Source organism: Garra rufa, chromosome 1 (genome assembly GCF_049309525.1).
Source record: "Garra rufa chromosome 1, GarRuf1.0, whole genome shotgun sequence".
NCBI classification, from domain to species: Eukaryota; Metazoa; Chordata; class Actinopteri; order Cypriniformes; family Cyprinidae; genus Garra; species Garra rufa.
Window position 1 is genome coordinate 70,889,387 of NC_133361.1, and position 24,577 is coordinate 70,913,963.

The 24,577-nt window shown below is 40.4% G+C and overlaps 2 protein-coding genes and 2 non-coding genes across 4 annotated transcripts; 2 read left to right on the forward strand and 2 right to left on the reverse strand.

Annotated features, from left to right (window-relative positions):
- Nucleotides 1–750: 750 nt before the first annotated feature.
- Nucleotides 751–822, forward strand: trnae-cuc (transfer RNA glutamic acid (anticodon CUC)). The gene has a single exon. It is a non-coding gene; the product is annotated as a tRNA-Glu (tRNA).
- Nucleotides 823–1,132: 310 nt separating this feature from the next.
- trnae-uuc (transfer RNA glutamic acid (anticodon UUC)) lies at nt 1,133–1,204 on the reverse strand. Its single transcript has one exon. It is a non-coding gene; the product is annotated as a tRNA-Glu (tRNA).
- A 1,492-nt stretch (nt 1,205–2,696) lies between these two features.
- Nucleotides 2,697–4,629, reverse strand: LOC141319486 (uncharacterized). The gene is made up of 4 exons (XM_073833256.1): nt 4,579–4,629; nt 4,208–4,461; nt 3,595–3,840; nt 2,697–3,497 (listed from the first exon to the last, which is right to left on the reverse strand). The coding sequence occupies exons 1-4, from the start codon at nt 4,627–4,629 to the stop codon at nt 3,182–3,184; spliced, it is 867 nt and encodes a 288-aa protein (XP_073689357.1). The 3' UTR covers nt 2,697–3,181.
- Nucleotides 4,630–15,497: 10,868 nt separating this feature from the next.
- Nucleotides 15,498–21,677, forward strand: LOC141339147 (membrane-spanning 4-domains subfamily A member 4A-like). Its single transcript, XM_073844784.1, has 8 exons — nt 15,498–15,553; nt 15,712–15,902; nt 16,267–16,377; nt 16,468–16,536; nt 18,053–18,196; nt 19,108–19,227; nt 20,786–20,869; nt 20,952–21,677. Exons 2-8 carry the CDS (start codon nt 15,738–15,740, stop codon nt 21,030–21,032), a joined length of 774 nt encoding a protein of 257 aa, XP_073700885.1. The 5' UTR covers nt 15,498–15,553; nt 15,712–15,737; the 3' UTR covers nt 21,033–21,677.
- Nucleotides 21,678–24,577: the final 2,900 nt, after the last annotated feature.

Sequence of the window (24,577 nt, forward strand, 5' to 3'; positions counted from 1 at the left end):
TTTCAGGTCTGTGGGGTGACAACCTCGGCCTATTAGGTTTCTGCAGCTCGACTGCTGGCCAAAAAACGGCTTTCGACGCAGGAAGACGAGTGGCCCTTTTTCGAAGAGGGAAGCAAAGAGGAGCCCGCCTTCCAATACCGGGAGTCGAACCCAGGCCGCCTGGGTGAAAACCAGGAATCCTGACCGGTAGCAAAGAGGAGCCCGCCTTCCCATACTATATGGGAACTGGTCAGCGGAAGCCTTGTCCGGGTAAAAAAAAAGATTCCAAAAATACTCACGCCACGCATTCGAAAAAAACAGGCGTGGTCTTGCATTGTAACCGTTATCTCAAGGAAAAACAGCCTATCGCCGGTCTGTCAAGGTACAGAAATGGAAAAATCATGAGATTAACAATGAAACTGAGACGCGGTTTTAACCGGGTAAATTGCTGATTATTGGCTAGTTCGGATTTCATTTCGTGTCCAACTTTTTCTCAAAGCCCGGGTGGCACGTAGGAATAGGGCAGCAATTCGACAAGCCTGTGACATCACAACCAAACTGCATTACGCAAAAATCAGAGAGCGAGCCAGCCAGGAGTCAAATCTAGAATCTTCTGATCCGTAGTCAGACACGTTATCCATTGCGCCACTGGCCCACTGCCTGGGGATCCTCGTGCTTGCAGCCCGACTCGTTGGTTTTCGACGTGACAGAAGCCTGTATTGCTGTCTGCTTGTTCTCATGTTATTAGCAGGCCAGCATTAGATCAGCTCTTCCCTGGTGGTCTAGTGGTTAGGATTTGGCGCTCTCACCGCCGCGGCCCGGGTTCGATTCCCGGTCAGGGAAAGCTCTTTTGCCCCCCCCCCCCAATGGCGGACTGTGAAATCAAGCTCTGTTGGCCGCTTTCAGAAGGCCGCCCCCCCAAAAAAAGGTGGGCACGTGAAAAACAACCTCTTTCGAGCCAGAGTCGAACCAGCGACCTAAGGATTGCCAACGCTCCTCCTACAGTCCTCCGCTCTACCAGCTGAGCTATCGAAGGCACAGGGCTGTGGGGTCACAACCTCGGCCTATTAGGTTTCTGCAGCTCGACTGCTGGCCAAAAAACGGCTTTCGACGCGCGGCCCGTTTCGAAGAGGGAAGCAAAGAGGAGCCCGCCTTCCCATACCGGGAGTCGAACCCGGGCCGCCTGGGTGAAAACCAGGAATCCTGACCGCTAGACCATATGGGAACTGGTCAGTGGGAGACTTGTCCGGGTAAAAAAAAAGATTCCAAAAATACACCACGCATTCGAAAAAACAAGCGTGGTCTTGCATTGTAACCGTTATCTCAAGGGAAAACAGCCTATCGCCGGTCTGTCAAGGTACAGAAATGGAAAAATCATGAGATTAACAATGAAACTGAGACGCGGTTTTAACCGGATAAGTTGCGGATTATTGGCTAGTTCGGATTTCATTTAGTGTCCAACTTTTTCTCAAAGCCCGGCTGGCACGTAGGAATAGGGCAACAAATTGGCAAGCCCGTGACGTCAAAACCAAACTGCATTGCGCAAAAAGCACAGAGCGAGCCAGCCAGGAGTCGAACGTAGAATCTTCTGATCCGTAGTCAGACACGTTATCCATTGCGCCAAGGCCGGCGCGCTGTGTCGTGGTAAAGGAACCATGAAGAAGCAAGAAGAAGAGGTTCGTGGCCCGCTCAGACCAGATATGGAATCTGTGAAATGTGACTGTTTGATGCCGCTGGTGCACACGTATGTCAACGCCATACCCCCCCCCCCCCCCTTAAATATTTAATGGCCTAATCGACACATTTTGTTCAGTTCAGAAACTAAATTGCTATGCTTTTAATTGTAAACATTCTTTAAATGAATAATAAACAATATTTTAAATGAATAATTTACTTTTACTTTATTCTTTAACTGTTTTAGTGTTAATATAATTAATATAAATATTATTGATATTTGTATATTATTATATATTTATGTTATACAAATATAAATAACATAGTCCTATTTGACACCTTTTTTACAGTATAGAAAACATATATAAATTATTATTAATATAAATTATCTAATTATATTAGATATTCTAGTTATTCTAACATTTTACGTATTTATTTTTCTGCTTTATTCTGCCTGCCCCTTTTTTATTTTGAGCAGGCCTTTACATTTATATAAAGTTATGAAATGCTTTTTTTAAATTGTGTTTTCACAGATTCATTATTTTGAGCACACAAATAGGCACAATAGCAAAAATGTGAGGGCAAGCCTTTTTAATTATAGATTTTTAAAGTCAATAAAATGTTTAAAATGGAACGTGCAATTTTGAGACATCAGTTTAAAATAATAAATGGTTAAATACCAAAACAAATGTTTATCACAGTAGTAAAAATTATAATAAATAGTAAACAAAAAATAAACATGTACCTCCACAGTGAAAATAATGATAAACAGTAAAGCAAAATAACTTAAATAATTTAACTCAGTAGTGAAAATAATAAATAGTAAAACAAAACAAACATTTACTTCAATCAAGGAAATAATAAATAATAAACCAAAACAATCAGTTACCACAGTAGTGCAATTCTGACACATCAGCCAAAAACAACAACAGTAAAAACACACAAGATATAAATAAATAAAATAACAAAGTAAACTTACCATTACATAATTATAACATACATTTACATTAAATGTTATATTTCTCAACAGAAGCATGCAGTAAAGAAAACAAGTGAAGATTTTTTTTTTTAAAAAGAAGCCAAATCAATTACAAAAACGCAAAATAAGGCAAACATTAACCAAATAAACAAAAATAAAATGCTAAAGAGCTATTTTAAGAAGCTGGAGGGTCATTTCCTGGTTTCTTTTTCCTATAGCCTCGTTCCTTTAGCACAGCCCTCCATTCATCATATGATTGAGTCTCAGACTCTTCGCAGTACCAGTTGCCAAAGTACTGAACATGTGATGGTGGCCTTCTCTCTTTGTTACACTTTTTGCAAAGTATAACATCAGTCTTCCTCACATATTTTCTAGTGATGACTCCGGTCTGCTCCCTCTCCTGTTTTCTCTTCCTATATTGCTGAGTGGAGTAAGGAACAGCTTGACTTGTCTGTGCCTGAGCTGATGGTGGTATAGCTGAAGGTAAAAGGATGTTGAAGAACATCACCTGTGAGGCACCAGGCACTGTAGAGGCTGGTGCATTTGCAGCTAACAGTGTAGGAAGCGGAACCGATGGCAAAATGAAAGAGAGAGGGGTGGTGCTGGTGCAATGACAGGGAGTCCTTGATGTGATGGCGGAGCTTGTGTGATGGCCTGAGGTTGTGACTTCCTCTTCAGTTTTGCCTCTCCAGCAGTGTTTGGTGGCAAGACAAAAAGGTGAGGATCAGCCAAACTGCCTGAAAAAAGTGCCGGTCCTTTCTGCATAGCCGCAGGAAGATTATCAGGTCCTGCCATAGGTGCGTCTGAGGCTTGGATACCCTGTTTCAAAATCTCCTGTTCATGCGACCTGCAACGCCTGCTGAACCTGGGAGAAACATTTAACAACCAAGGTTTGGTCAGCCATGTCAATTAACTGCTTTGAATTTTAGGCTTACAGTAGGTAACAATGCTAATTTACTTACCATTGTGTGACTGTTGCAGCGTTCACTTCTGGGAGCTGGATGGTGGTCTCGCTCATCACCTTAGCATTGGTGAGGATGCACTCTCGGATGTGCTTGTATGCACGTGCCACCATTGTGAAGCGGGACACCCTCACTCCTTCACAGCGCACTGCATTTGGGTAGAGCATGCAGAGCTTTGTGAAGATGGCCTCCACCACTCGATTGCAGTCAGGCCACTGTGCAGGACTATGAGCGCCAACGAAACACCTGCAAAATACATCAGAATACATATTAATGAAAAACTGTTTTTAATGAGCGATCCTTACTCTGTTTTATTTTCACTGTTCTATTCTGTCTGTTTTACTTTGTGTTGTCTCGATATTTGTTTATATTAAAGATATTTAAATTTAAGACATTAAATATGCTTGCTTCTGCTAAATAAAATAGTGCATTGTGTGGTTGGAACTGTTCATAGCAACATACCTACCTAGCAACATAACAAAAGTCAGCATTACACATAAATCACTTATAATTTATGTTATAACTAGGCTAAGTTTGAACTTAAGCTGCAGGAAGATAAGCTACACACGAGGCGTGAGGTTTTACTTATTTTACTAGAAATCCTTTAACATACCTTTTGGTGCTCTCCACACCTGGTGCCACAATTGTTTTCGTGGCCCTGAATCGTCCCTGTTTAAGGGTAGATTGGTAACGGGGTGGGTAAATGGTCCTCTTTTTGTCATATTCTCCTAAAGCCTGCCAAAGAGTTGTGATCTTGGCACACTCCTCTCCAGTCAAGGCCAGACAGTGGTCTCTTAGGCTAACCAAAAACTCTGCCAAGTCCTGCACAGCTCCATAGCCCTCAATATTATCAGGTCCCACAGAATCCTAAAATGAAAGTTAGTTTAGGACAGTTTGATAGCACCAATGAAAGATCTGCAAACATAACCCAGATTTTGTTGACACACATCTAAATGTACATTAAAAAATATACTGGGCCCTTACATCATGTGAAGTGACCTCTTCTGCAACAGAGATTCCAGACAGAGACGTCATGGAGCTGGTGACAGCGGACGTGGCTGGTGAAGGCGGGACCACAGACAGAGACGTCATGGAGCTGGTGACAGCGGACATGTCTGGTGAAGGCGGGACCACAGACAGAGACGTCATGGAGCTGGTGACAGTAGACATGTCTGGTGAAGGGGGGCCCACAGACAGAGACGTCATGGAGCTGGTGACAGTAGACGTGACTGGTGAAGGCAGGACCACAGACAATGACATTGGGCTTGGTGCTGGAGGGGTTGGACATGGTGCTGCAGACACTGAAGATGCAGCAGGTGAATGTCTCAAAAGTCGGGACAGTGATGTCCTGAATCTCCTCAAGCTCACCACAACTTTCTTCCACCTCCATAGCAACCTCACTTGTCTGTGACACCTCAATGGCCAGTCTGTAATCTTGGAGGACTTTACCAGTTTGCTGGTAAAGATACTCAACTCCTATTAGCTCACCTTTAAAATATTAAAATAGTAACAATCAAAATATATACTATAACTCAATGGCTAAATAGTATGTGTATCCATTAATTCAACTGTCAACATAAACAACAAATTGTTACCTACCAGTGTACTTTCTGGGCCCAACATAAGGAACGATTTTCGTGCCCCAAATCTCCTCTGCAAGCGTATTGGCAGCATGTCGGAGCAGATGATTGTAAGTATGTGGCTGCTGCTCATCAGTGGTTGCTGCCACAGCCCGGTCTTCATTCCAACGTGCAAGACCATCCAAAAGATACGCTTGGAAAAAGGTGTCACTTGCCAGCGTACCTGTAAATTCAAAAAAGAGCACACAAATATTATATAAATACACAAATAGCTGTTATAGCAATTCTCATTATTATTTCGATGTATAATCAAATCAAATATTATTAATAATTTTGCTGAAACACGCATTTACCTGGGATGAATCTATTCAGGTGCAAGTGAAATGATTCAAGGGATGTTGATCCTCTTGCACAGCAATAGGTTGGCAGACGGTGCCCTCCCTTCAGTAAAGTGCCTGTCTGCAGGTACCCCTGGAGGATCCTGGATGCAAGCCACATGCTTCCATTGTGACTTGAGGATTTCTGTCATTCGGGCAGTGTTTATAAGTGGGACCCCCAGAGTGTCACGGCCAGCCTCTCCACCAAAGGCCTGAATAAGGCCCTCAATCATGGTCTGGGTCTCTTTGGTCCCACGGGTGGTTCGTCTGCAATGCAGGGCAAGCTCAATGCGGCTAATACAGCGCAGAACATCAGCCTCAGATGAGGGTTTTCGATCAGCCTCTAGCTCTGCCTGCTTTGCCTTCTTGAGGGCTGTCAGGTCCACCTGGTCCCACATGAAAATGCAGTGGCTGAGCCGACTCATGAATGAGGCATAAAGCTGATGAGAATCAGTCGTGCACCCCACGGCAAACCTTCTCATAAAGTGCCATATGTCTAAGCAAATGGTCATCTGGTCCCACTCCTCGAACATCCTCCTCAGAAGAGTGTTTCCACAGCAGTCTCGGTCGACATACAGAACTTCAGGAGGAGCCACCCCAGCCTGTCTGTAGCGGTTGATGAGGCCTTCAATCATTGGTCCCAGTCCAAATCCTTCACTAGCTGTGAGCACGGACATGATTACCTGTCCATGCTCATTGCCGACATTCGTTGCCCAGGTTGCGGTGCCGTAACTGTGTCCTGACAGTTTTCTGTCCACTTTTTTAGTGGAATCCATCTTTAGAATTTTACCATACTGTGAAGTTATGGCAGCCTTGATCTCCTCCAGCCTTTGCAGGACATCTTGGGCATACACTTGCATCAGCCACCGATGCCTAGGGATAAAAGGCATGGAAGGAGCAAGTTCAAACGTAACAGGCAGGATCAGACCCGATGTGATCGCACTGGCAATCCTTTTGCAATCTGTCATGTATGTGACTGTCTTTTGCAACCATACTTCAGCATGACGCTCCTGCAGCTTACGCTGGATCTGGCTGCTGTTGTTTCCCAGTCCTCGCTCACGCATCAAACTTACAACCTCAAAGTCACATGCAAGTTTTAATGTAAGGATACAGGGGAACTGCACCCTGTGGCCAACGTCAAGTTGGGAGACGATATCATGACTCCAGCTGATGACTTTCCTCTTACATCTTGGGCAGGCCAGGTACTCGGATGCCACAAAGTACATGGTGCCCAAAGCAACCACTTGCCTAATTTTTTGGTGCAAGCCAGCTGATGTAAGGAGGACTTTTTGACAGTCTGGGTGCGGACACATCAGCTTCACTTGCCACAGTTTCCGTGGCATCCAGAGCAGCAGGGGATGGCCAAAGTAATTCTCCAAGGAAGGAGAATAACTGGTCTTCAGTGGCACCTGTGGTGGATACCACCAACCCAGCCAGCCATGACTTGTGGGGCCCAGCTGGGTTAACTAGGGGTTCCATGGGAACTGTGTGGGCATGGGCTTTGGCTGGGTGAAATCAGCGGGTCCCATGTAGGTTTTGTAGTATGAGTCCCACATAGGAAGCCCATATGAGCTGATTACATGGGCCACATAAGGGACAGGCATGGGCCAAGTGGGCATGGGTTTGATCTGGGAACTCATATATGGGTCTTGCATGGCATATTAATGGGCCAAGTGGGCATGGGTTTGATCTGGGAACGCATATATGGGTCTTGAATGGCATCTTTATGGGTCAAGTGGGCATGGGTTTGATCTGGGAATGCATATATGGGTCCTGCATGACATATTCATGGGCCAAGTGGGCATGGGTTTGATCTGGGAACACATATATGGGTCCTGCATGGCATATTTATGGGCCAAGTGGGCATGGGTTTGAACTGGGACTGCATATATGGGTCCTGCATGGCATATTTATGGGCCAAGTGGGCATGGGTTTGAACTGGGAATGCATATATGGGTCCTGCATGACATATTTATGGGCCAAGTGGGCATGGGTTTGATCTGGGAACACATATATGAGTCTTGAATGGCATATTTATGGGCCAAGTGGGCATGGGTTTGATCTGGGAATGCATATATGGGTCCTGCATGACATATTCATGGGCCAAGTGGGTATGGGTTTGATCTGGGAACACATATATGGGTCCTGCATGGCATATTTATGGGCCAAGTTGGCATGGGTTTGAACTGGGAATGCATATATGGGTCCTGCATGGCATATTTATGGGCCAAGTGGGCATGGGTTTGAACTGGGAATGGACATATGGGTTCTGCATAAAATTTTTATAGGCCAAGTGGGCATGGGTTTGAGCTGGGAACGCATATATGAGTCTTGAATGGCATATTTATGGGCCAAGTGGGCATGGGTTTGATCTGGGAATGCATATATGGGTCCTGCATGACATATTCATGGGCCAAGTGGGCATGGGTTTGAGCTGGGAATGCATATATGGGTCCTGCATGACATATTCATGGGCCAAGTGGGCATGGGTTTGAGCTGGGAACGCATATATGGGTCCTGCATGACATATTCATGGGCCAAGTGGGCATGGGTTTGAACTGGGAATGCACATATGGGTTCTGCATAGAATTTGTATAGGCCAAGTGGGCATGGGTTTGAGCTGGGAACACAAATATGGGTCCTGCATGACATATTTATGGGCCAAGTGGGCATGGGTTTGATCTGGGAACCCATATATGGGTCTTGAATGGCATATTCATGGGCCAAGTGGGCATGGGTTTGATCTGGGAACACATATATGGGTCTTGAATGGCATATTTATGGGCCAAGTGGGCATGGGTTTGATCTAGGAACGCATATATGGGTCTTGAATGGCATATTTATGGGCCAAGTGGGCATGGAATTGATCTGGGAACGCATATATGGGTCTTGAATGGCATATTTATGGGCCAAGTGGGCATGGGATTGATCTGGGAATGCATATATGGTTCTTGAATGTAGAGCCCTGCACGGGCCTTAAATCTAAGCCCTAGCCCGGCCCTGGCCCGAAACGCACAGGCTGTAGCCCGGCCCGTGTCCGACAGCTTATCAAAACTTTTGGCCCGAGTCCGACCCGAAGCCCGTCTTTTTTTCCGCCAAACAGCTTATACTGTTACAGCGATTAAAATAGACCAGATTCGTATTTAATAGAAAGTTTGTTTTTTCGTTTCGTTTTTTTTATCAGAACAATTTAGAGAAATGTTTGGAGTTTTTTGTTTTTTGTTTTTTAAATGTAAGTTTTAGTTTTTTAAGTGACATCGATATCCAAGCGGTATGTGGTCCACAGTGAGCTTACTCAATTTAACCTATATATCAAATCAACACTTGACTAGTCTACAATGCAATCCACAGATATAAAACAAACATAAATATATCACAATGTTAGATTTAAAGTTTATTATCACCATCTCAGAACAAAGGCATTTCGAACAGGGCAGGCAGCTCTGCTGCGCAAAACGGAACATACAAAGTCGCTGTGGTAAAGTTGCACATGTGGAAAATTTGTGGACACATGTGACCACATGTGAAAAATGTGTGGACACATGTGACCACATGTGGAACACATGTGAAATTCATGTGGTTTTTCTGTAAGGGTATCACACACACAATTACAAAGACTCCTTTTACTTACTACTAATAAACAGAACTGCTCTCTGATTCTCAAAAATTCTTTTACCTCCACACGTGGAAAGACTTTCTTCCTGCAAACACATCACATTTTAGTTAATTACAAATGACTCATGACAAAATAACCACAACAACTTACCTTACAAACCTCTGTAGTACAAAACTGAGTTCACAACACTGCTTGATTCAGACCCCAAAACATACACCTTTGAGTACAGCTATAAACTCATTACCTTAAACCACACCTTTTAATACAACCCTACTCACAAACCCCACCCCTTTTGTCAGACACTCCACATGACCCTAAAACACATGACTTGAAACACTACATTACCCTTTCAAACCTCACACTTCCTTTGCTCCCACCCTTCAGAGAAGAACTGTCTCTTGCCACCAATTAACACACTATTGTTTAGTCCCATGTGTCAAACCTTTGAGTTATAAATCCACATCAAAGTTTAATACATGTGAACATCAATAAATTAAAATGTCGTTGGAAAGGTAATTTCAGTAATTCAACTCAAATTGTGAAACATGTTTTAAATTCAATGCAGACCCCTGCTGAAACCAGCCTAGGCTGGTTGGCTGGTTGTATCTGGTTCAAGTTGGAAGTAGCGGTTTTAGCTGGTCTCCCAGTCTAGCCAGACTGGGAAAGTGGCCAAAATCCCTCTAAAACCAGCCTGCTGACCAGCTAAAACCATGCTGGTTGATCAGCTAAAACCAGCCAATCAGCCTATGCTGGTTTTAGCTGTTTTTCCACAAGGGACTATAGTAGTTTAAGTCTTTTTTGTTTTTTTTAATTGTGATGATTTTGGTTCACATTTAACAACAACCCACCAATTCACTCAACTAATCAGAATACATCCTAAGACCAATAATAATAAAAAAACAAACATTTTATGTGAATTGTTGGACTTCTGGAAAGTATGTTAATTTACTGTGTATGTACTCAATACTTGGTAGGGGCTCCTTTTGCTTTAATTACTGCCTCAAATCAGCGGAGGTGATCAGTCTGTAGCGCTGCTGAGGTGATATGGAAGCCCAGGTTTCTTAGACAGTGGCCTTCAGCTCATCTGCATTTTTTGGTCTCTTGTTTCTTATTTTCTTCTTGACATTACCCCATAGATTCTCTATGGGGTTCAGGTCTGGTGAGTTTGCTGGCCAGTCAAGCACACCAACACCATGGTCATTTAACCAACTTTTGGTGCTTTTGGCAGTGTGGGCAGGTGCCAAATCCTGCTGGAAAATGAAATCAGCATCTTTAAAAACCTGGTCAGCAGAAGGAAGACTGTGGAAAATTAACACTGGATTTCAAGCAAATTGGGTTATGAGCTTCTCCACCCTTCTTCCAGGACCTTGGTTTCCAAATGAAATACAAAACTTGCTTACATTGTCACGGGAGAGTAAAGGGAGGTCTGGGTCCAAATGCAGGGTAAGTAATTATTTAATAACAATAAACAAATAAACGAACAAACAGGCCAACACGGCACAGACACGACTAGATAAACAGAAAGCAAAACAAGAAACACGGTCAAGGGCCAAGATCAAGAATACAAATACCACAGAATAACATGCAAGACAAAAGACAATGCAGCCATGAAGCAGGAGTGAAAGGTGAGAGTTTTTAAAGACCAGATAATAGTGAACAGATGTGAATGAATCAGTGCTAATGACAAAGACAGGTGAATGCAATCAGGAAGTGCAGTGTAGGAACAGCGACCTCAGGAGGCTGAGGGGAGACCCACAGCCCCGATCATGACAGTACCCCCTCCCTACGGAACGGCTCCCAGACGTTCCCAAAGTCTGGAGGGAGGAGGCACGGAGGAAGGCAACTCAGGGGGAGGGATGGCGGGCCAGGCCCGTGCAGCGCAGTCACCGCCGCGTCAGGAACAGAGAGCGCAGTCGCCTCCGCGTCAGGCGCAGAGATAGCGGTCATGGCCGCGTCAGGAACAGAGTTTTTTGTTTTTTAAATGTAAGTTTTAGTTTTTTAAGTGACATCGATATCCAAGCGGTATGTGGTCCACAGTGAGTTTACTCAATTTAACCTATATATCAAATCAACACTTGACTAGTCTATAATGCAATCCACAGATATAAAACAAACATAAATATATCACAATGTTAGATTTAAAGTTTATTATCACCATCTCAAAACAAAGGCATTTCGAACAGGGCAGGCAGCTCTGCTGCGCAAAACGGAACATACAAAGTCGCTGTGGTAAAGTTGCACATGTGGAAAATTTGTGGACACATGTGACCACATGTGAAAAATGTGTGGACACATGTAACCACATGTGGAAAATGTGTGGACACATGTGACCACATGTGGAAAATTTGTGGACACATGTGATCACATGTGGAAAACATGTGGACACATGTGATCACATGTGGAACACATGTGAAATTCATGTGGTTTTTCTGTAAGGGTATCACACACACAATTACAAAGACTCCTTTTACTTACTACTAATAAACAGAACTGCTCTCTGATTCTCAAAAATTCGTTTTACCTCCACACGTGGAAAGACTTTCTTCCTGCAAACACATCACATTTTAGTTAATTACAAATGACTCATGACAAAATAACCACAACAACATATGAACTACACACAAAACACAAGAACAACTTACCTTACAAACCTCTGTAGTACAAAACTGAGTTCACAACACTGCTTGATTCAGACCCCAAACATACACCTTTGAGTACAGCTATAAACTCATTACCTTAAACCACACCTTTTAATACAACCCTACTCACAAACCCCACCCCTTTTGTCAGACACTCCACATGACCCTAAAACACATGACTTGAAACACTACATTACCCTTTCAAACCTCACACTTCCTTTGCTCCCACCCTTCAGAGAAGAACTGTCTCTTGCCACCAATTAACACACTATTGTTTAGTCCCATGTGTCAAACCTTTGAGTTATAAATCCACATCAAAGTTTAATACATGTGCACATCAATAAATTAAAATGTCGTGAGAAAGTTAATTTCAGTAATTCAACTCAAATTGTGAAACATGTTTTAAATTCAATGCAGACCCCTGCTGAAACCAGCCTAGGCTGGTTGGCTGGTTGTATCTGGTTCAAGTTGGAAGTAGCGGTTTTAGCTGGTCTCCCAGTCTAGCCAGACTGGGAAAGTGTCCAAAATCCCTCTAAAACCAGCCTGCTGACCAGCTAAAACCATGCTGGTTGATCAGCTAAAACCAGCCAATCAGCCTATGCTGGTTTTAGCTGTTTTTCCACAAGGGACTATAGTAGTTTAAGTCTTTTTTTTTTTTTTTTTTTAAATTGTGATGATTTTGGTTCACATTTAACAACAACCCACCAATTCACTAAACTAATCAGAATACATCCTAAGACCAATAATAATAAAAAAACAAACATTTTATGTGAATTGTTGGACTTCTGGAAAGTATGTTAATTTACTGTATATGTACTCAATACTTGGTAGGGCCTCCTTTTGCTTTAATTACTGCCTCAAATCAGCGGAGGTGATCAGTCTGTAGCGCTGCTGAGGTGATATGGAAGCCCAGGTTTCTTAGAGTCTAGACAGTGGCCTTCAGCTCATCTGCATTTTTTGGTCTCTTGTTTCTTATTTTCTTCTTGACATTACCCCATAGATTCTCTATGGGGTTCAGGTCTGGTGAGTTTGCTGGCGAGTCAAGCTCACCAACACCATGGTCATTTAACCAACTTTTGGTGCTTTTGGCAGTATGGGCAGGTGCCAAATCCTGCTGGAAAATGAAATCAGCATCTTTAAAAACCTGGTCAGCAGAAGGAAGACTGTGGAAAATTAACACTGGATTTCAAGCAAATTGGGTTATGAGCTTCTCCACCCTTCTTCCAGGACCTTGGTTTCCAAATGAAATACAAAACTTGCTTACATTGTCATGGGAGAGTAAAGGGAGGTCTGGGTCCAAATGCAGGGTAAGTAATTATTTAATAACAATAAACAAATAAACGAACAAACAGGCCAACACGGCACAGACACGACTAGATAAACAGAAAGCAAAACAAGAAACACGGTCAAGGGCCAAGATCAAGAATACAAATACCACAGAATAACATGCAAGACAAAAGACAATGCAGCCATGAAGCAGGAGTGAAAGGTGAGAGTTTCTAAAGACCAGATAATAGTGAACAGATGTGAATGAATCAGTGCTAATGACAAAGACAGGTGAATGCAATCAGGAAGTGCAGTGTAGGAACAGCGACCTCAGGAGGCTGAGGGGAGACCCACAGCCCCGATCATGACAGTACCCCCTCCCTACGGAACGGCTCCCAGACGTTCCCAAAGTCTGGAGGGAGAAGGCAAGGAGGAAGGCAACTCAGGGGGAAGGATGGCGGGCCAGGCCCGTGCAGCGCAGTCACCGCCGCGTCAGGAACAGAGAGCGCGGTTGCCTCCGCGTCCGGAACAGAGAGCGCAGTCGCCTCCGCGTCAGGCGCAGAGATAGCGGTCATGGCCGCGTCCGGAACAGAGAGCGCGTTCACAGCCGCGCCAGGAACAGAGGGGGCGATAGCCTCCGTGTCCGGAACAGAGAGAGCGGTCACCGCTGCGTCCGGAACAGAGAGCGCGGTCACCGCCGCGTCAGGAACAGAAAGTTTCTTTCTTATAGGGCATTACATTTATTAAAAAATCATATGATTCTTTAGGGTCTTAATGAAAGGTCCATAATATACTTTGGTTAAACATTCTCAATAGTAGTGTAATTAACACCCTTTTATCTTGTCAAAATCAGCTCTGCAAAAAAATTAACTCATTTTAGTGCATGTTGCTTTATATGCAAATGAGCTCTGCTCGCCCAGCCGCGTTTACCAGCGAAATGTGCCAACAAGCACATTATTTAGAAAAGGCCATTGGCAAAGATGCATAAAAAAAAACCTTATACTCACTTCTGCTGTGGGTGAAGTTAATTTTGAGTGAGTTTTTAAAAATAATATTGTGAATATTCCCCATATTTTCTCCATTATGGCAATAAAAATAGTTCCAAACAAACCCAAAGCAGAATATTTGTTCTGTCCAAGCAACACTGATGAATCTGCACTTTGAACAAATCAGCTGTGTGATTCAATGACCACTTATAAAGACATAATGAAGCAGTCATTTGCTTCATTACTAAATTAATCAGCCATTTGAGCTAATCGTTTGAATGAATGATTCATCGACTCATTCATTAAAACTCAACTTGCCAACTATGTATGATTTCATTTTAAATGATTTATCCTGCTATTATGTGAATGACATCCATCTTATAGTATTATGCAATTACATCTATGTAAACAAACACAGTTGTTATGTAAATAAATGACTGTGCATATCAAATTCAGGCTTCTGTAACTGTGATTGTAACACTACAAGTTTCATTAATATCTATTGTCAAATCTAGCCGAGACAAAAACATGAAATTCAGATTAAGAATTATTATGCATATAATGGTGCCACCTGCCTGTTGTGGAGCCGGGGCAGTAGCAGGTCTCCGTACCCCAGTTGGCACCCTTGGTAAACTTAAGCAAAACAGTCTATGGAAAATGTATTTTTAGGGCTATTGGTCTTCCACTTGGTCTTTCATTTAATCTATTTGCATACAAAATTATGTTTTATTTACACACAGTCGGAAGAATTATTCAAAGAGTTAAAAATAATGCAGTTTGTTAGGTTTTGGCCTCTGGTTTGATGGCCGAATTGCTGTTGCAGTGCTGCCCTACAAAGCAAAAAGGCAGTAACTGCATTTTTGGTCAAAAATTAGTTATTGTCATTTTCATGACATTCAAGGCATCCTTTGTTTTGTGACAATATCTTATCTCAAATGTGTGTGATTTCGCTGCATCCTCACGGGACAGTTGTAACATTGGATAACAGGCTGGATGACAGGATAACTTTAAAGTCATTTTTCTCAATTCTGCACTCTGCGTAGTTACTGCCTTTTTGCTTTGTAGGGCAGTGTGGCAGACCTGCTGAAACGGAATCGAGGTTGCCTCGGTCCAGGGTTTTGATGAAATGGGGAGCACCCTACCCATGTCGTCACCCATCACCTGGCAGGTGACCCCTCCAGTCATGAGGTCTAGGGAGCCAAAAAAAACTAAGCTGAGAAAATTGCTAAATTCCTTATTTGCTTGTAAGATAAATACTTGAGTGTATAGTTGAGTGCATCTAGAATACTTGTTATAAAGTACGACATAAACACATTTTTTTTGTATTATCTTAGTAGATAAACTTCTTATTATCTTATGAAAGGGAAGATATATTTCCTGGTAGCATTAGCCAGCTTTGCCACCCCTTCTAATAATCAGCTGAGCTTCATAGAGCAAAGTTCGACTATAGAGTCAAGTGCGAAAAATCAACTGAGGAGAGGATTTTTTTTTCCGGGTAAAATTAATTATATACTCACACTATATCTGACTACCTTTATACACATGACTTATCTTTAAATTGATTTCTACTATGCAGACATAATGAAATGTTATTATTGAATGGATTTCTATTTTGTAATCAGATCCTTCACGTGTTTTAATTTCCTGATTCAGATTCAGAAACAAGAACATCCCGCACCATGAGCTCTTCAACGGTTTTCATCCACATTCAACCACCGACACAAACCACACCAGCTGGGACTGTGACAAATGCTCCTGTGCCTGTTTATGTACAACAGATACCAGCAGATTCATCTCTTCATGGACTTCAGGCATTTCTGAAAAGCCAGCCAAAAGCCCTTGGGGTGAGGAATTTTTCATTAACCCAAATAACTGACTTTTATGTGTGAGGTTAAAAAAAACTGTACATGAAGACATAGCATTGACAATATTTTTTATTGCATAATGTTTTGCCTTGGTGACAAACCAGGAAAGACCATTATATAATAAGGTTAATCATTTACAGAGTAATAAAACTTACACGGTTCCAGTTAAAGACGTCACAGAGAAGAATGATATTAAATTTCTCTTCTTTGAAAATGTTTTTTTTAGTACAATCATAAGGTCATAACTACAGCTGCTATAAATGTACATTTTATGTTGATTCTCAAAATTTGAAAATGTTTTAATTTACAAAAATTTACTCTGTACATTCTTTGTCTCTCACAGACTGTCCAGATAATGATTGGTCTGTTCACTTTCCTGTGTGGTGTTGTGTCTACAGTTCATGCAGAATCCAGCCTTGTCTTCAGTGGTATTACTTACTGGGGATCTATCAGTGTAAAAACACAATTAAGTATTCTGTCTTATATAATACAAGCTAAATATTCCAACGTAAGCCTCAACATTTGTCTTTCTCTCTCCTCTCAGTACATCATCTCAGGCTCTCTCTCCATTGCTGCAGAAAACAAATTTAATTCCCCCTCCAGTTTGTGTTTGGTATGTACACTGTTACTTTTATGGGTCCAAGCACAGGCGCTGGAACCCTGTCATGTGTTTGTGCCATTTTTACGTAATGATTTCTTCTTCCTTCTGCCCTAAAAGTGTGTGGGGATTATGACTGTAATTTGTAGACCCCAAACTTGACAGAGAGGTTCAAAAACGTAGGCACATAATTGCACATCACAGCTAAGGATATTTCTGACAAAAAGTTATCAAAGCATTGTGAAGATTTGACTACAGTATTTTAAGAATAAAAAACCCCAAAGCAGAGCCTAGGGGACGTAACACAGTCAGGAAGGTTTATTTTAATGCTTATTGTATAGTATTTATTGGACATTCATTTGAAATGATTGCACTTCCCTGCTGAAAAAAACAAACAAACAAAAAAAAAAAAACAGCTAAAACCAGCCTAGGCTGGTTGACTGGTTTTAGCTGGTCAACCTGGTTGGTTTTCGCTGGTCAGCAGTCTGGTTTTAGAGGGGTTTTGGCCACTTTCCCAGCCTGGTCAGGCTTGGAGACCAGCTACTTTCAGCTTAAACCAGCTAAGACCAGCCTAGGCTAGTTTTAGCTGTTTTTTTTTTTTCAGCAGGGTTATATCAGCAAGTTTTTATTTATCATTAGTTATTCTAAATCTGACTCTTATTTACACTGCGCACGTCTGTGGCACATTACAGACCCAACAAGCTTTTTTTCGTCCTCTATATACGGTTACAACTCACCAGGAGTGTTTCAGAAATGAAGCAGCTGGATTTGCAAGACCATATGTTTTGCCTGTCAGATGTCGTTTTGTTGTTTATTATCCTTATATATTTGTAGTTTTTTTGGATTTCTACTGTCGGTAAAATGGCTTAGTGGATACCATTTTGTCTGATTTAATTGTGTTTATTTTTGTATTTAATGCTATCCTACTGTGCTGTAGCCTAGGCTACACTACCGAAGCAACCCTGCTCACTACCGGAGCAACCACAGTATAAAGGGGCGCCGGTAGAATACAACATTTGCTTCTTCATCTGATGCTTACATCCAAAGCATGGTGAAGAGATAAGAGGACGTAGTGTCTCGTTCCCTATCTCAGAGAACCATGGCTACATATGTAACCAGAGACATTTCCTCTTGAGGGAACTTCAAACTGCATCCTCCAGGGGTCGCTATGGGGAACGGTTTTACAAGCCATGCTGATGGTGTTCCCCATAGCAACCCCTAGAAGACACATTTCAAAGTTCCCTCGAGAGTGAACTTATGATCCAGATTTTTATTATTTTTTCTCTGGACTAACAAAATAATGAGGCTTCCAGTTGATGCTTTTGACACCAGCATGTTTGCTGTAACCTACACTATCAGTGAATATTGACTGCTCTTTGCTGTTAAGTAAACAAAAAACAATTTTTTTTGAAAGACACATTTAAACTGTATTAATTACTTACATGAGCCACTGGTTCTTGACTCTGTTTATTTTGTATCACACTCCATAATAGTTATTTCTAATGTATTAATAAATTTTTTCTGCTTCTAGGTGAACGGTTCACTTGGAATGAACATTTTCAGTGCTTTAACTGCAGGAAGCGCATTTATTTTAATTTCATTGGATTTTGCTTTAGGACCATTTGACACGCACTGTCACGGTCATGATTGTACTTATTTTAAAGCAAAGTACGAGGTATGTCACAAACTTTTACGTTCACATTGATTTAGTAATTACAATAAGATGACTGTGTGGTCAGTGAAAAGTCAAGCCTTAATCTGCACAACATTTCAGAAGTGGTTTAAAGATCTATTACTGATAATTAACAATTCAAGAAAGCATTGACATAATTGTAAACTGTGTATAAATTGTATAAATTAGGGCTGTCGATTTATCATGATAATCTAATTAATTCTTTTTGGAAAAAATAACACGTTGAAACTTTTAACACTAATAACACTCTCACCCCGCCCCAAGACCAATGTACATCATCTTGCATTTCATTAGGTGTGTTCAAATTGAATCAGCTCTACTCAGACCAATCACTGTATGACATTATAGTTGATATAGTTGCAGACTCATAAGTGTTTGACATTTAAGTTTGATATAATACACCGATTGGTCTGACCAGCACCATTTCATTGGCCCATTCAGAAGGAGAGCCATTTATTTAATTCCTGAAAGAATCAGCCCTTTGAAGGAATCAAATGAACGAATGACTTAATGACTTAGGCTACGGTTAACCGACAACAATGTAGTCAAAAACTGAAAAGTTTGTCCCTTGTGTATTTAAAAAGTTTCATGTATACACAACGTTTTTAAAAGGATTTGGGTTTACACATCAAGTACTGCCAAAAATGCTGTATTTCGTATTCTAGGCCAGTAGCTGGTGCACTGTTTGTTCCTGCTTGCCTTTAAAATCAACACATACAGTGCATGTCTTTAAATAAAAAAAAACTACTTTTGATGTGTGATTAATATGCAATTAAGGTGATTTATTAATCGCAACATTGTGTAATTAATTATATTACAAGTTTGAATTGATTGACAGCTCTACTATAAATATTATATAGTATTATTTGTACTAATGTTGAATTTTCTCTCAGACCCTCTACTGGGGAATCCGTAGTATATTGCTGATATTTGCCTTCCTTGAGTTCATCATCTCCATCTATCTGTCAGCATTTGCCTGTAAAGCCACCAGCTGCTGCTGTTGTCCTCCACAGGTAAGTAATGCATCAAGTCAGGAGTTCACAAACTTTGTCAACTGAACCCCTCCCAAAAGTATCATAAGAAAGCTTCTGCTTTTGGAAACGGCAACCCAGAACAATGCTTATCAGAGGAAGCCTTATGAAAAATGAACCATGGTTTTAATTTGTAGATTTAAAACATATTTGAACCATGTGTAAACAAAAACAGCAAACAGATATAATAAGGGCAAAACACAAGAGTAATCCAAACAGATGAGGGTCGATAACAGCAGCGAACGTAATCCAGGGGGCTAGGCAAACGGGTAATCCAAATAGACAGACGGGAATGCAAACACGAAAAGACAAGACTAGAAAACAAGGGAAACGCTTTGTTTGGTTGCAATGCGAACTCAATACTCGGCAGTGAATGACTGTAATGGCCTCGGATTTATACGGTTCATGATTGGGCGGGTGAAAGTGCAGTCTGTGCAATGGGAGATGGGAAGTGTAGTCCAGGGTGAAGTGTGAGAGTCAATATAATGAGCGGGTGGAAGAACAAGGGCAAGGTTCGTAACAAAAGTTAAGTGGTTATCATTACCCATTTTACTCTTAGTGATTTAATACATTTCATAATTTGAAAGTTTAGTTTAGAAGTATCGCATCAGTATCAATATCAACGATACTGGCCTTGAAAAGTATCGGGATCGCATCGAAAACAAAAGAAGTGGTATCGCCTACCCCTAGATTGAAGGCTCCCGGTGTGAACAGCTCCATAGGGATCTATTGTTTTGATTCAGGAGCATTATCACAATGTATATTCGCAGTGCAAAATCGCACTTAGTGTGAAAGGCCCTTTAAAAAAATTGTTAAAATATTTTTGTCTTTAAAATGTTCCTTCTTGCTAAACTACTTTTCTTATGCCTCCCTAATTCCAAAACGTAATTTTAAAGCTAATAATTGAGGCTTGAGCCATTAATGTGCAGATTGATTAGTGTGTATGTGATATACCTGTCATGATCGGGGCTGTGGGTTTTCCCTCAGCCACCTGAGGTCGCTGTTTGCACTCACTCCTCTGATTCTTCACGTCTGTTTTGTCATTTGCACTGATTACACGCACACCTGTTCACAATCACTATCTGGACTATAAGAGATCCCACTACTCACTCTGCATTCATGTCTGCATTGTCTCGTGTCTTGTTTTGTGAATTTGTGTTCCTGAATTCCTGGCTTTAGCTTCTGTTCTTGATCTTGTTTATTTTGTGTTTCAGTTTATGTCATATTGTGCCGTGTTGGCCTTTTTGGTTTATGTTTATTTGTGTTTTGTTTAATTAAAACCTATTTTCCCTGCATCTGGACCCAGACCCCTTTACTCAATCATGACAGAATGCAAACAGCGACCTCAGGTGGCTGAGGGAAAACCCACAGCCCCGATCATGACAATACCTGAATCCGCGCAACTTTCAAGAGTGTTTAGTCTGCAGCAACTCTACTAATAGCAAAAGCTGCAATGCTGGAACTGTCAGCCAAAGTTATTGCATGTATGGCATTTCATATTAAGAAGTCATAAAATACTACCATGGTCATTTTTCCAAAGGTCCCGTTTGTTCCGCAAGTTTGCCTTCCTCCACAGCCCTGTGAATTTAGACCTAATCATTACCATGATCTTAACAACTCAGAGGTAAGAGAAGCTCAGGACTTTGAGTAAAATGGTACAATAAGTAGCAGTTGAGTAACTGGTGCAATAACTGTTTTTCTTGCAGATATCTGTGGTCAGCAACCCTGCCATGTATCACCATCCTGCAGAAATTCCACCTCAATATAATGAATGTAAAAATATATGAATATTAAAAAACTGGGACACATGGGTATTTCCAATGATTTCCTGTCCCTTATAGTAATGTCCTAATCATCAGTGAAACTAGATAGATAGATAGATTGTAGATAAAACAGGAAAAAATGTCTCTTAAAACATGTTTCTTAAACATTAGGGAAACTGTGATGCACTTTTTAATTTTTTGCTTTAAACATGGTAAACCAGATATAAATTAAGATATAAAAATGTTTTAACAGGAATTACATTTGAACTAAGTTTTCAACAAACTATTTTATTTTGTTTTAGACATATCTTCGTTCTAATTAAAAAAAGAGAAGTAGTAAAACTCTTACATTTAATTTAAAAAGTCCTGCAGGTACTCTGTTATAAGCGCATTGTACATTTACACTTATATTAAGTACTTGTATAATGGATTAGATAGTATGCAACAGAAAAATTATGTCATGATTTAACTTTGTCAACTGTGATTACATACAACATAAATAACTTGATTTCCTGTTCTGTTGGTGCTTTTCAAGTGAAATTAACCACATGACCCAGTGTTATTAAATACAGACTTATGGCTTGTTTGACTAATATGCATACACAGAATGTGGTGTATTTTCACTGGTATTGATGTGAACAGCAAGAAATAAAGTATTTTCAAAGATGAGCATTTTCAATTAATTTCCAACAATATCGTTGATTGATTGCACAGATACTGAAAATTGAGTGTTTGCTATTGTCCTTTTGAAATATTGACACACTATTCTTATAAAATAGGGAATTTAATACTGCAAAGCTGATTTAACACATTCTGTATCGTTCAAAGCACTGTATAAATTGTTGTGAAATGTGTTCAAATGTTATATTGCAAGTATGTCTTCCCCATGTTATTGAAAGTGGTTTATAAAGAAAAGACACCACACATTTATTGTATTCTTTTTATTGAAAGTGGTTTATAAAGAAAAGACACCACGCATTTATTGTATACGTTTTATTGAAAGTGGTTTATAAAGAAAAGACACCACGCATTTATTGTATACGTTTTATTGAAAGTAGTTTATAGAAAAGACACCACACATTTATTGTATTCTTTTATTGAAAGTGGGTCATTAAAACAACGCCATATTAGTTGTATTGAATGCATTTATTGAAAGTATATATCACATGTATTAGTAAGAACACAGTTAGGAATCAACTTTGTATTAGGTAAAAGTTTGGATAGAGAGAAGAGTTTGGATGTTACCGTCAGATGTTTTGTTGTAGACGAAGAGGAGAAGACAGCAGCGTAGGAAAGTCCGGAGAAGAAGAATGCGAAAAGAGAAGAGTTTATATAGACAAATGCTTAGGGAATTTCCAGAGCTTAGGTTGTCTCCCGACTTCGGAATGCACCTGCTGTCTATAAAAGACTGAAGTACGAAGAGGACATCAGATGCTGGATCTGCAACAGCTTCTCCGGTGCCAGACGACCTGCCAGCCTTCGAACTACTAGCAATTTATTTTTTCTGTATTTCTTTATTTTATATATTAGTATTTGTATGTAACCTATATAACCTTTAGACAATAAACTTATACTTTATTATAACCAAGAAGCCTGCCTGCCAAAAGACTCTGATTGATAGACTTGAACAGACCACGGAGGAGTCTTCTGAAGCCTGTTGTGTGAGTATAAAAATTACTTATACGATAGGTCAGATTCGACTATCTTTACCTAACCTGAGAATAAACAAAATAAGGTAGAAGGTGTAGGAAATTGAGCACCACAAAACATGGCGCCCAACGTGTTGGGGGGGCATATTGACCATTGATTTCTGGCCAGGATCAATGATCACTTGCTCAACTCAGCTAATACGATTTAGGCACGAAAATATAGAGTTTAATAGGTAGGGAAAACCTATAGGAAACTCGAAAATTAAAAATAATTCAAACGAATTATTTATACGACCCAGAAAGGGTTGTGTGCGCGCACAAAACTAAAAATCTCTGAAGGGAAAGCGCTTCCTGAGATTAGCTAAGTTTTTGTGAAACTTAGAAGGGGCTGTAAAACTGTCAAGTGGGGGACGCTCCACTAAATGATGGTGAGGCCCCGAAACATACAAGTATGTAAGACGAAAGATTCTTAAATATGCGTATGTTAGAGTAGTGCCGTGAAAAAAGAGAAAGTCGGTTTAAAAAAGAAAAACCGATTTGAGATAATTTGGTGACCATCCAGAGACATTAAAAACTGTAAAGTTTTAGAGAAATTAATTAAAAATCCTCAAGTTTTAATTATATTGAATTTTTGTTCAAGAGGAACTAACATAGTAAATAATAGAGTACGTAATATAGTGCTAAGAAAGAAAGTAAAAATGGAAAGTAGTAAAAAAGAGGATAAGGAAATAATTAGTTTAGGAACTGAAGGAGAAAATTGTTTAGAAAAACAAGAAGTTGAAAATAGTAACAGAGAGAGCTTAATAATACCAGAGCCAGGATCGGTAAGTAGGCTAAATAAACAGGGATTAAAAATCGGCAAAATTGAAATTATAATGTATGATGGATTAATAGAAGAAACTAGAGGTGGTATTGTGGTTATTGAAAAAGAATCTATACAAATAAATGCCGTTTCAAAACTGCTAGAAGATCAGGCATTAAAAGAGATAGAAAGTACTCAAAAGAAGTTAGGTATGCAGAGTCCAGGCTCTGTTAGAATTACGACCGGATCGCCTCACTGGAATTTTGTAGCTCATGCTGCTATGACAGACTGTGCGGCTAAATTGTGTACAATAAAACGCTCAGAATTAGAGGCTGAAACAATAATGTCATCTCTGATTGAGATAGCGATCAGCAGAGGTGTTAAAATAATGCATTCAACCTTAATAGGTACTAGAGAGTTTGGACATTCCGTAATAGCAGTAATTAAAGGTATGTTGACAGGAATAATAAATAATTCAGAGAAAGAATCTTTGAAAATAAACTTATTAATGACTAACAAAGATAGAGAAAAATTTAAACAACTCTATAATGAAAGGGAAAGAGAAATGCAAGTGGCTGAGAACATAGTCTCTGATACAGAGAGAGTAGAAGTTCAACAAGATCAATCCGAAATAGAAAATACCGAGGAAGAACCAACTAGTGGAGATTCTTATTCGCCTACATTAACTACAGAAAGTCAGGGTAGTGAAGTAGAATTGGAAACACGAAGAGAGACGAGATTACGGAATAAAAAAGGGGGAATATTGCAATTGAAAAAAGTAACTAAACAAATTCAAAATGAGTGGCCAGAGGTAGAAATTAAAGGGACTAAATATAAAAATCCTACCAGTAAAAGAAGAGGTAGGGAATTAATAAGAAAATGGGATCAGAGAATAATTCCTGAAAATAATCTAACTTATGGGCAAATGAGAACAGCAAGTCAGTCACCCCCTGCCGCTCAAATCGCAAAGCATGAAGGATGGTCAAAAACAGGGAAACAAATTGTACTTCAAGAAGGGTATGAATTTAATAGAAAAATAATTAGAGAAATGGAAAAAGTGATAAAAACTTTAAAAACAGAAGTAAAACAATTACGGAGAGAATTGGACACTGTGAGGG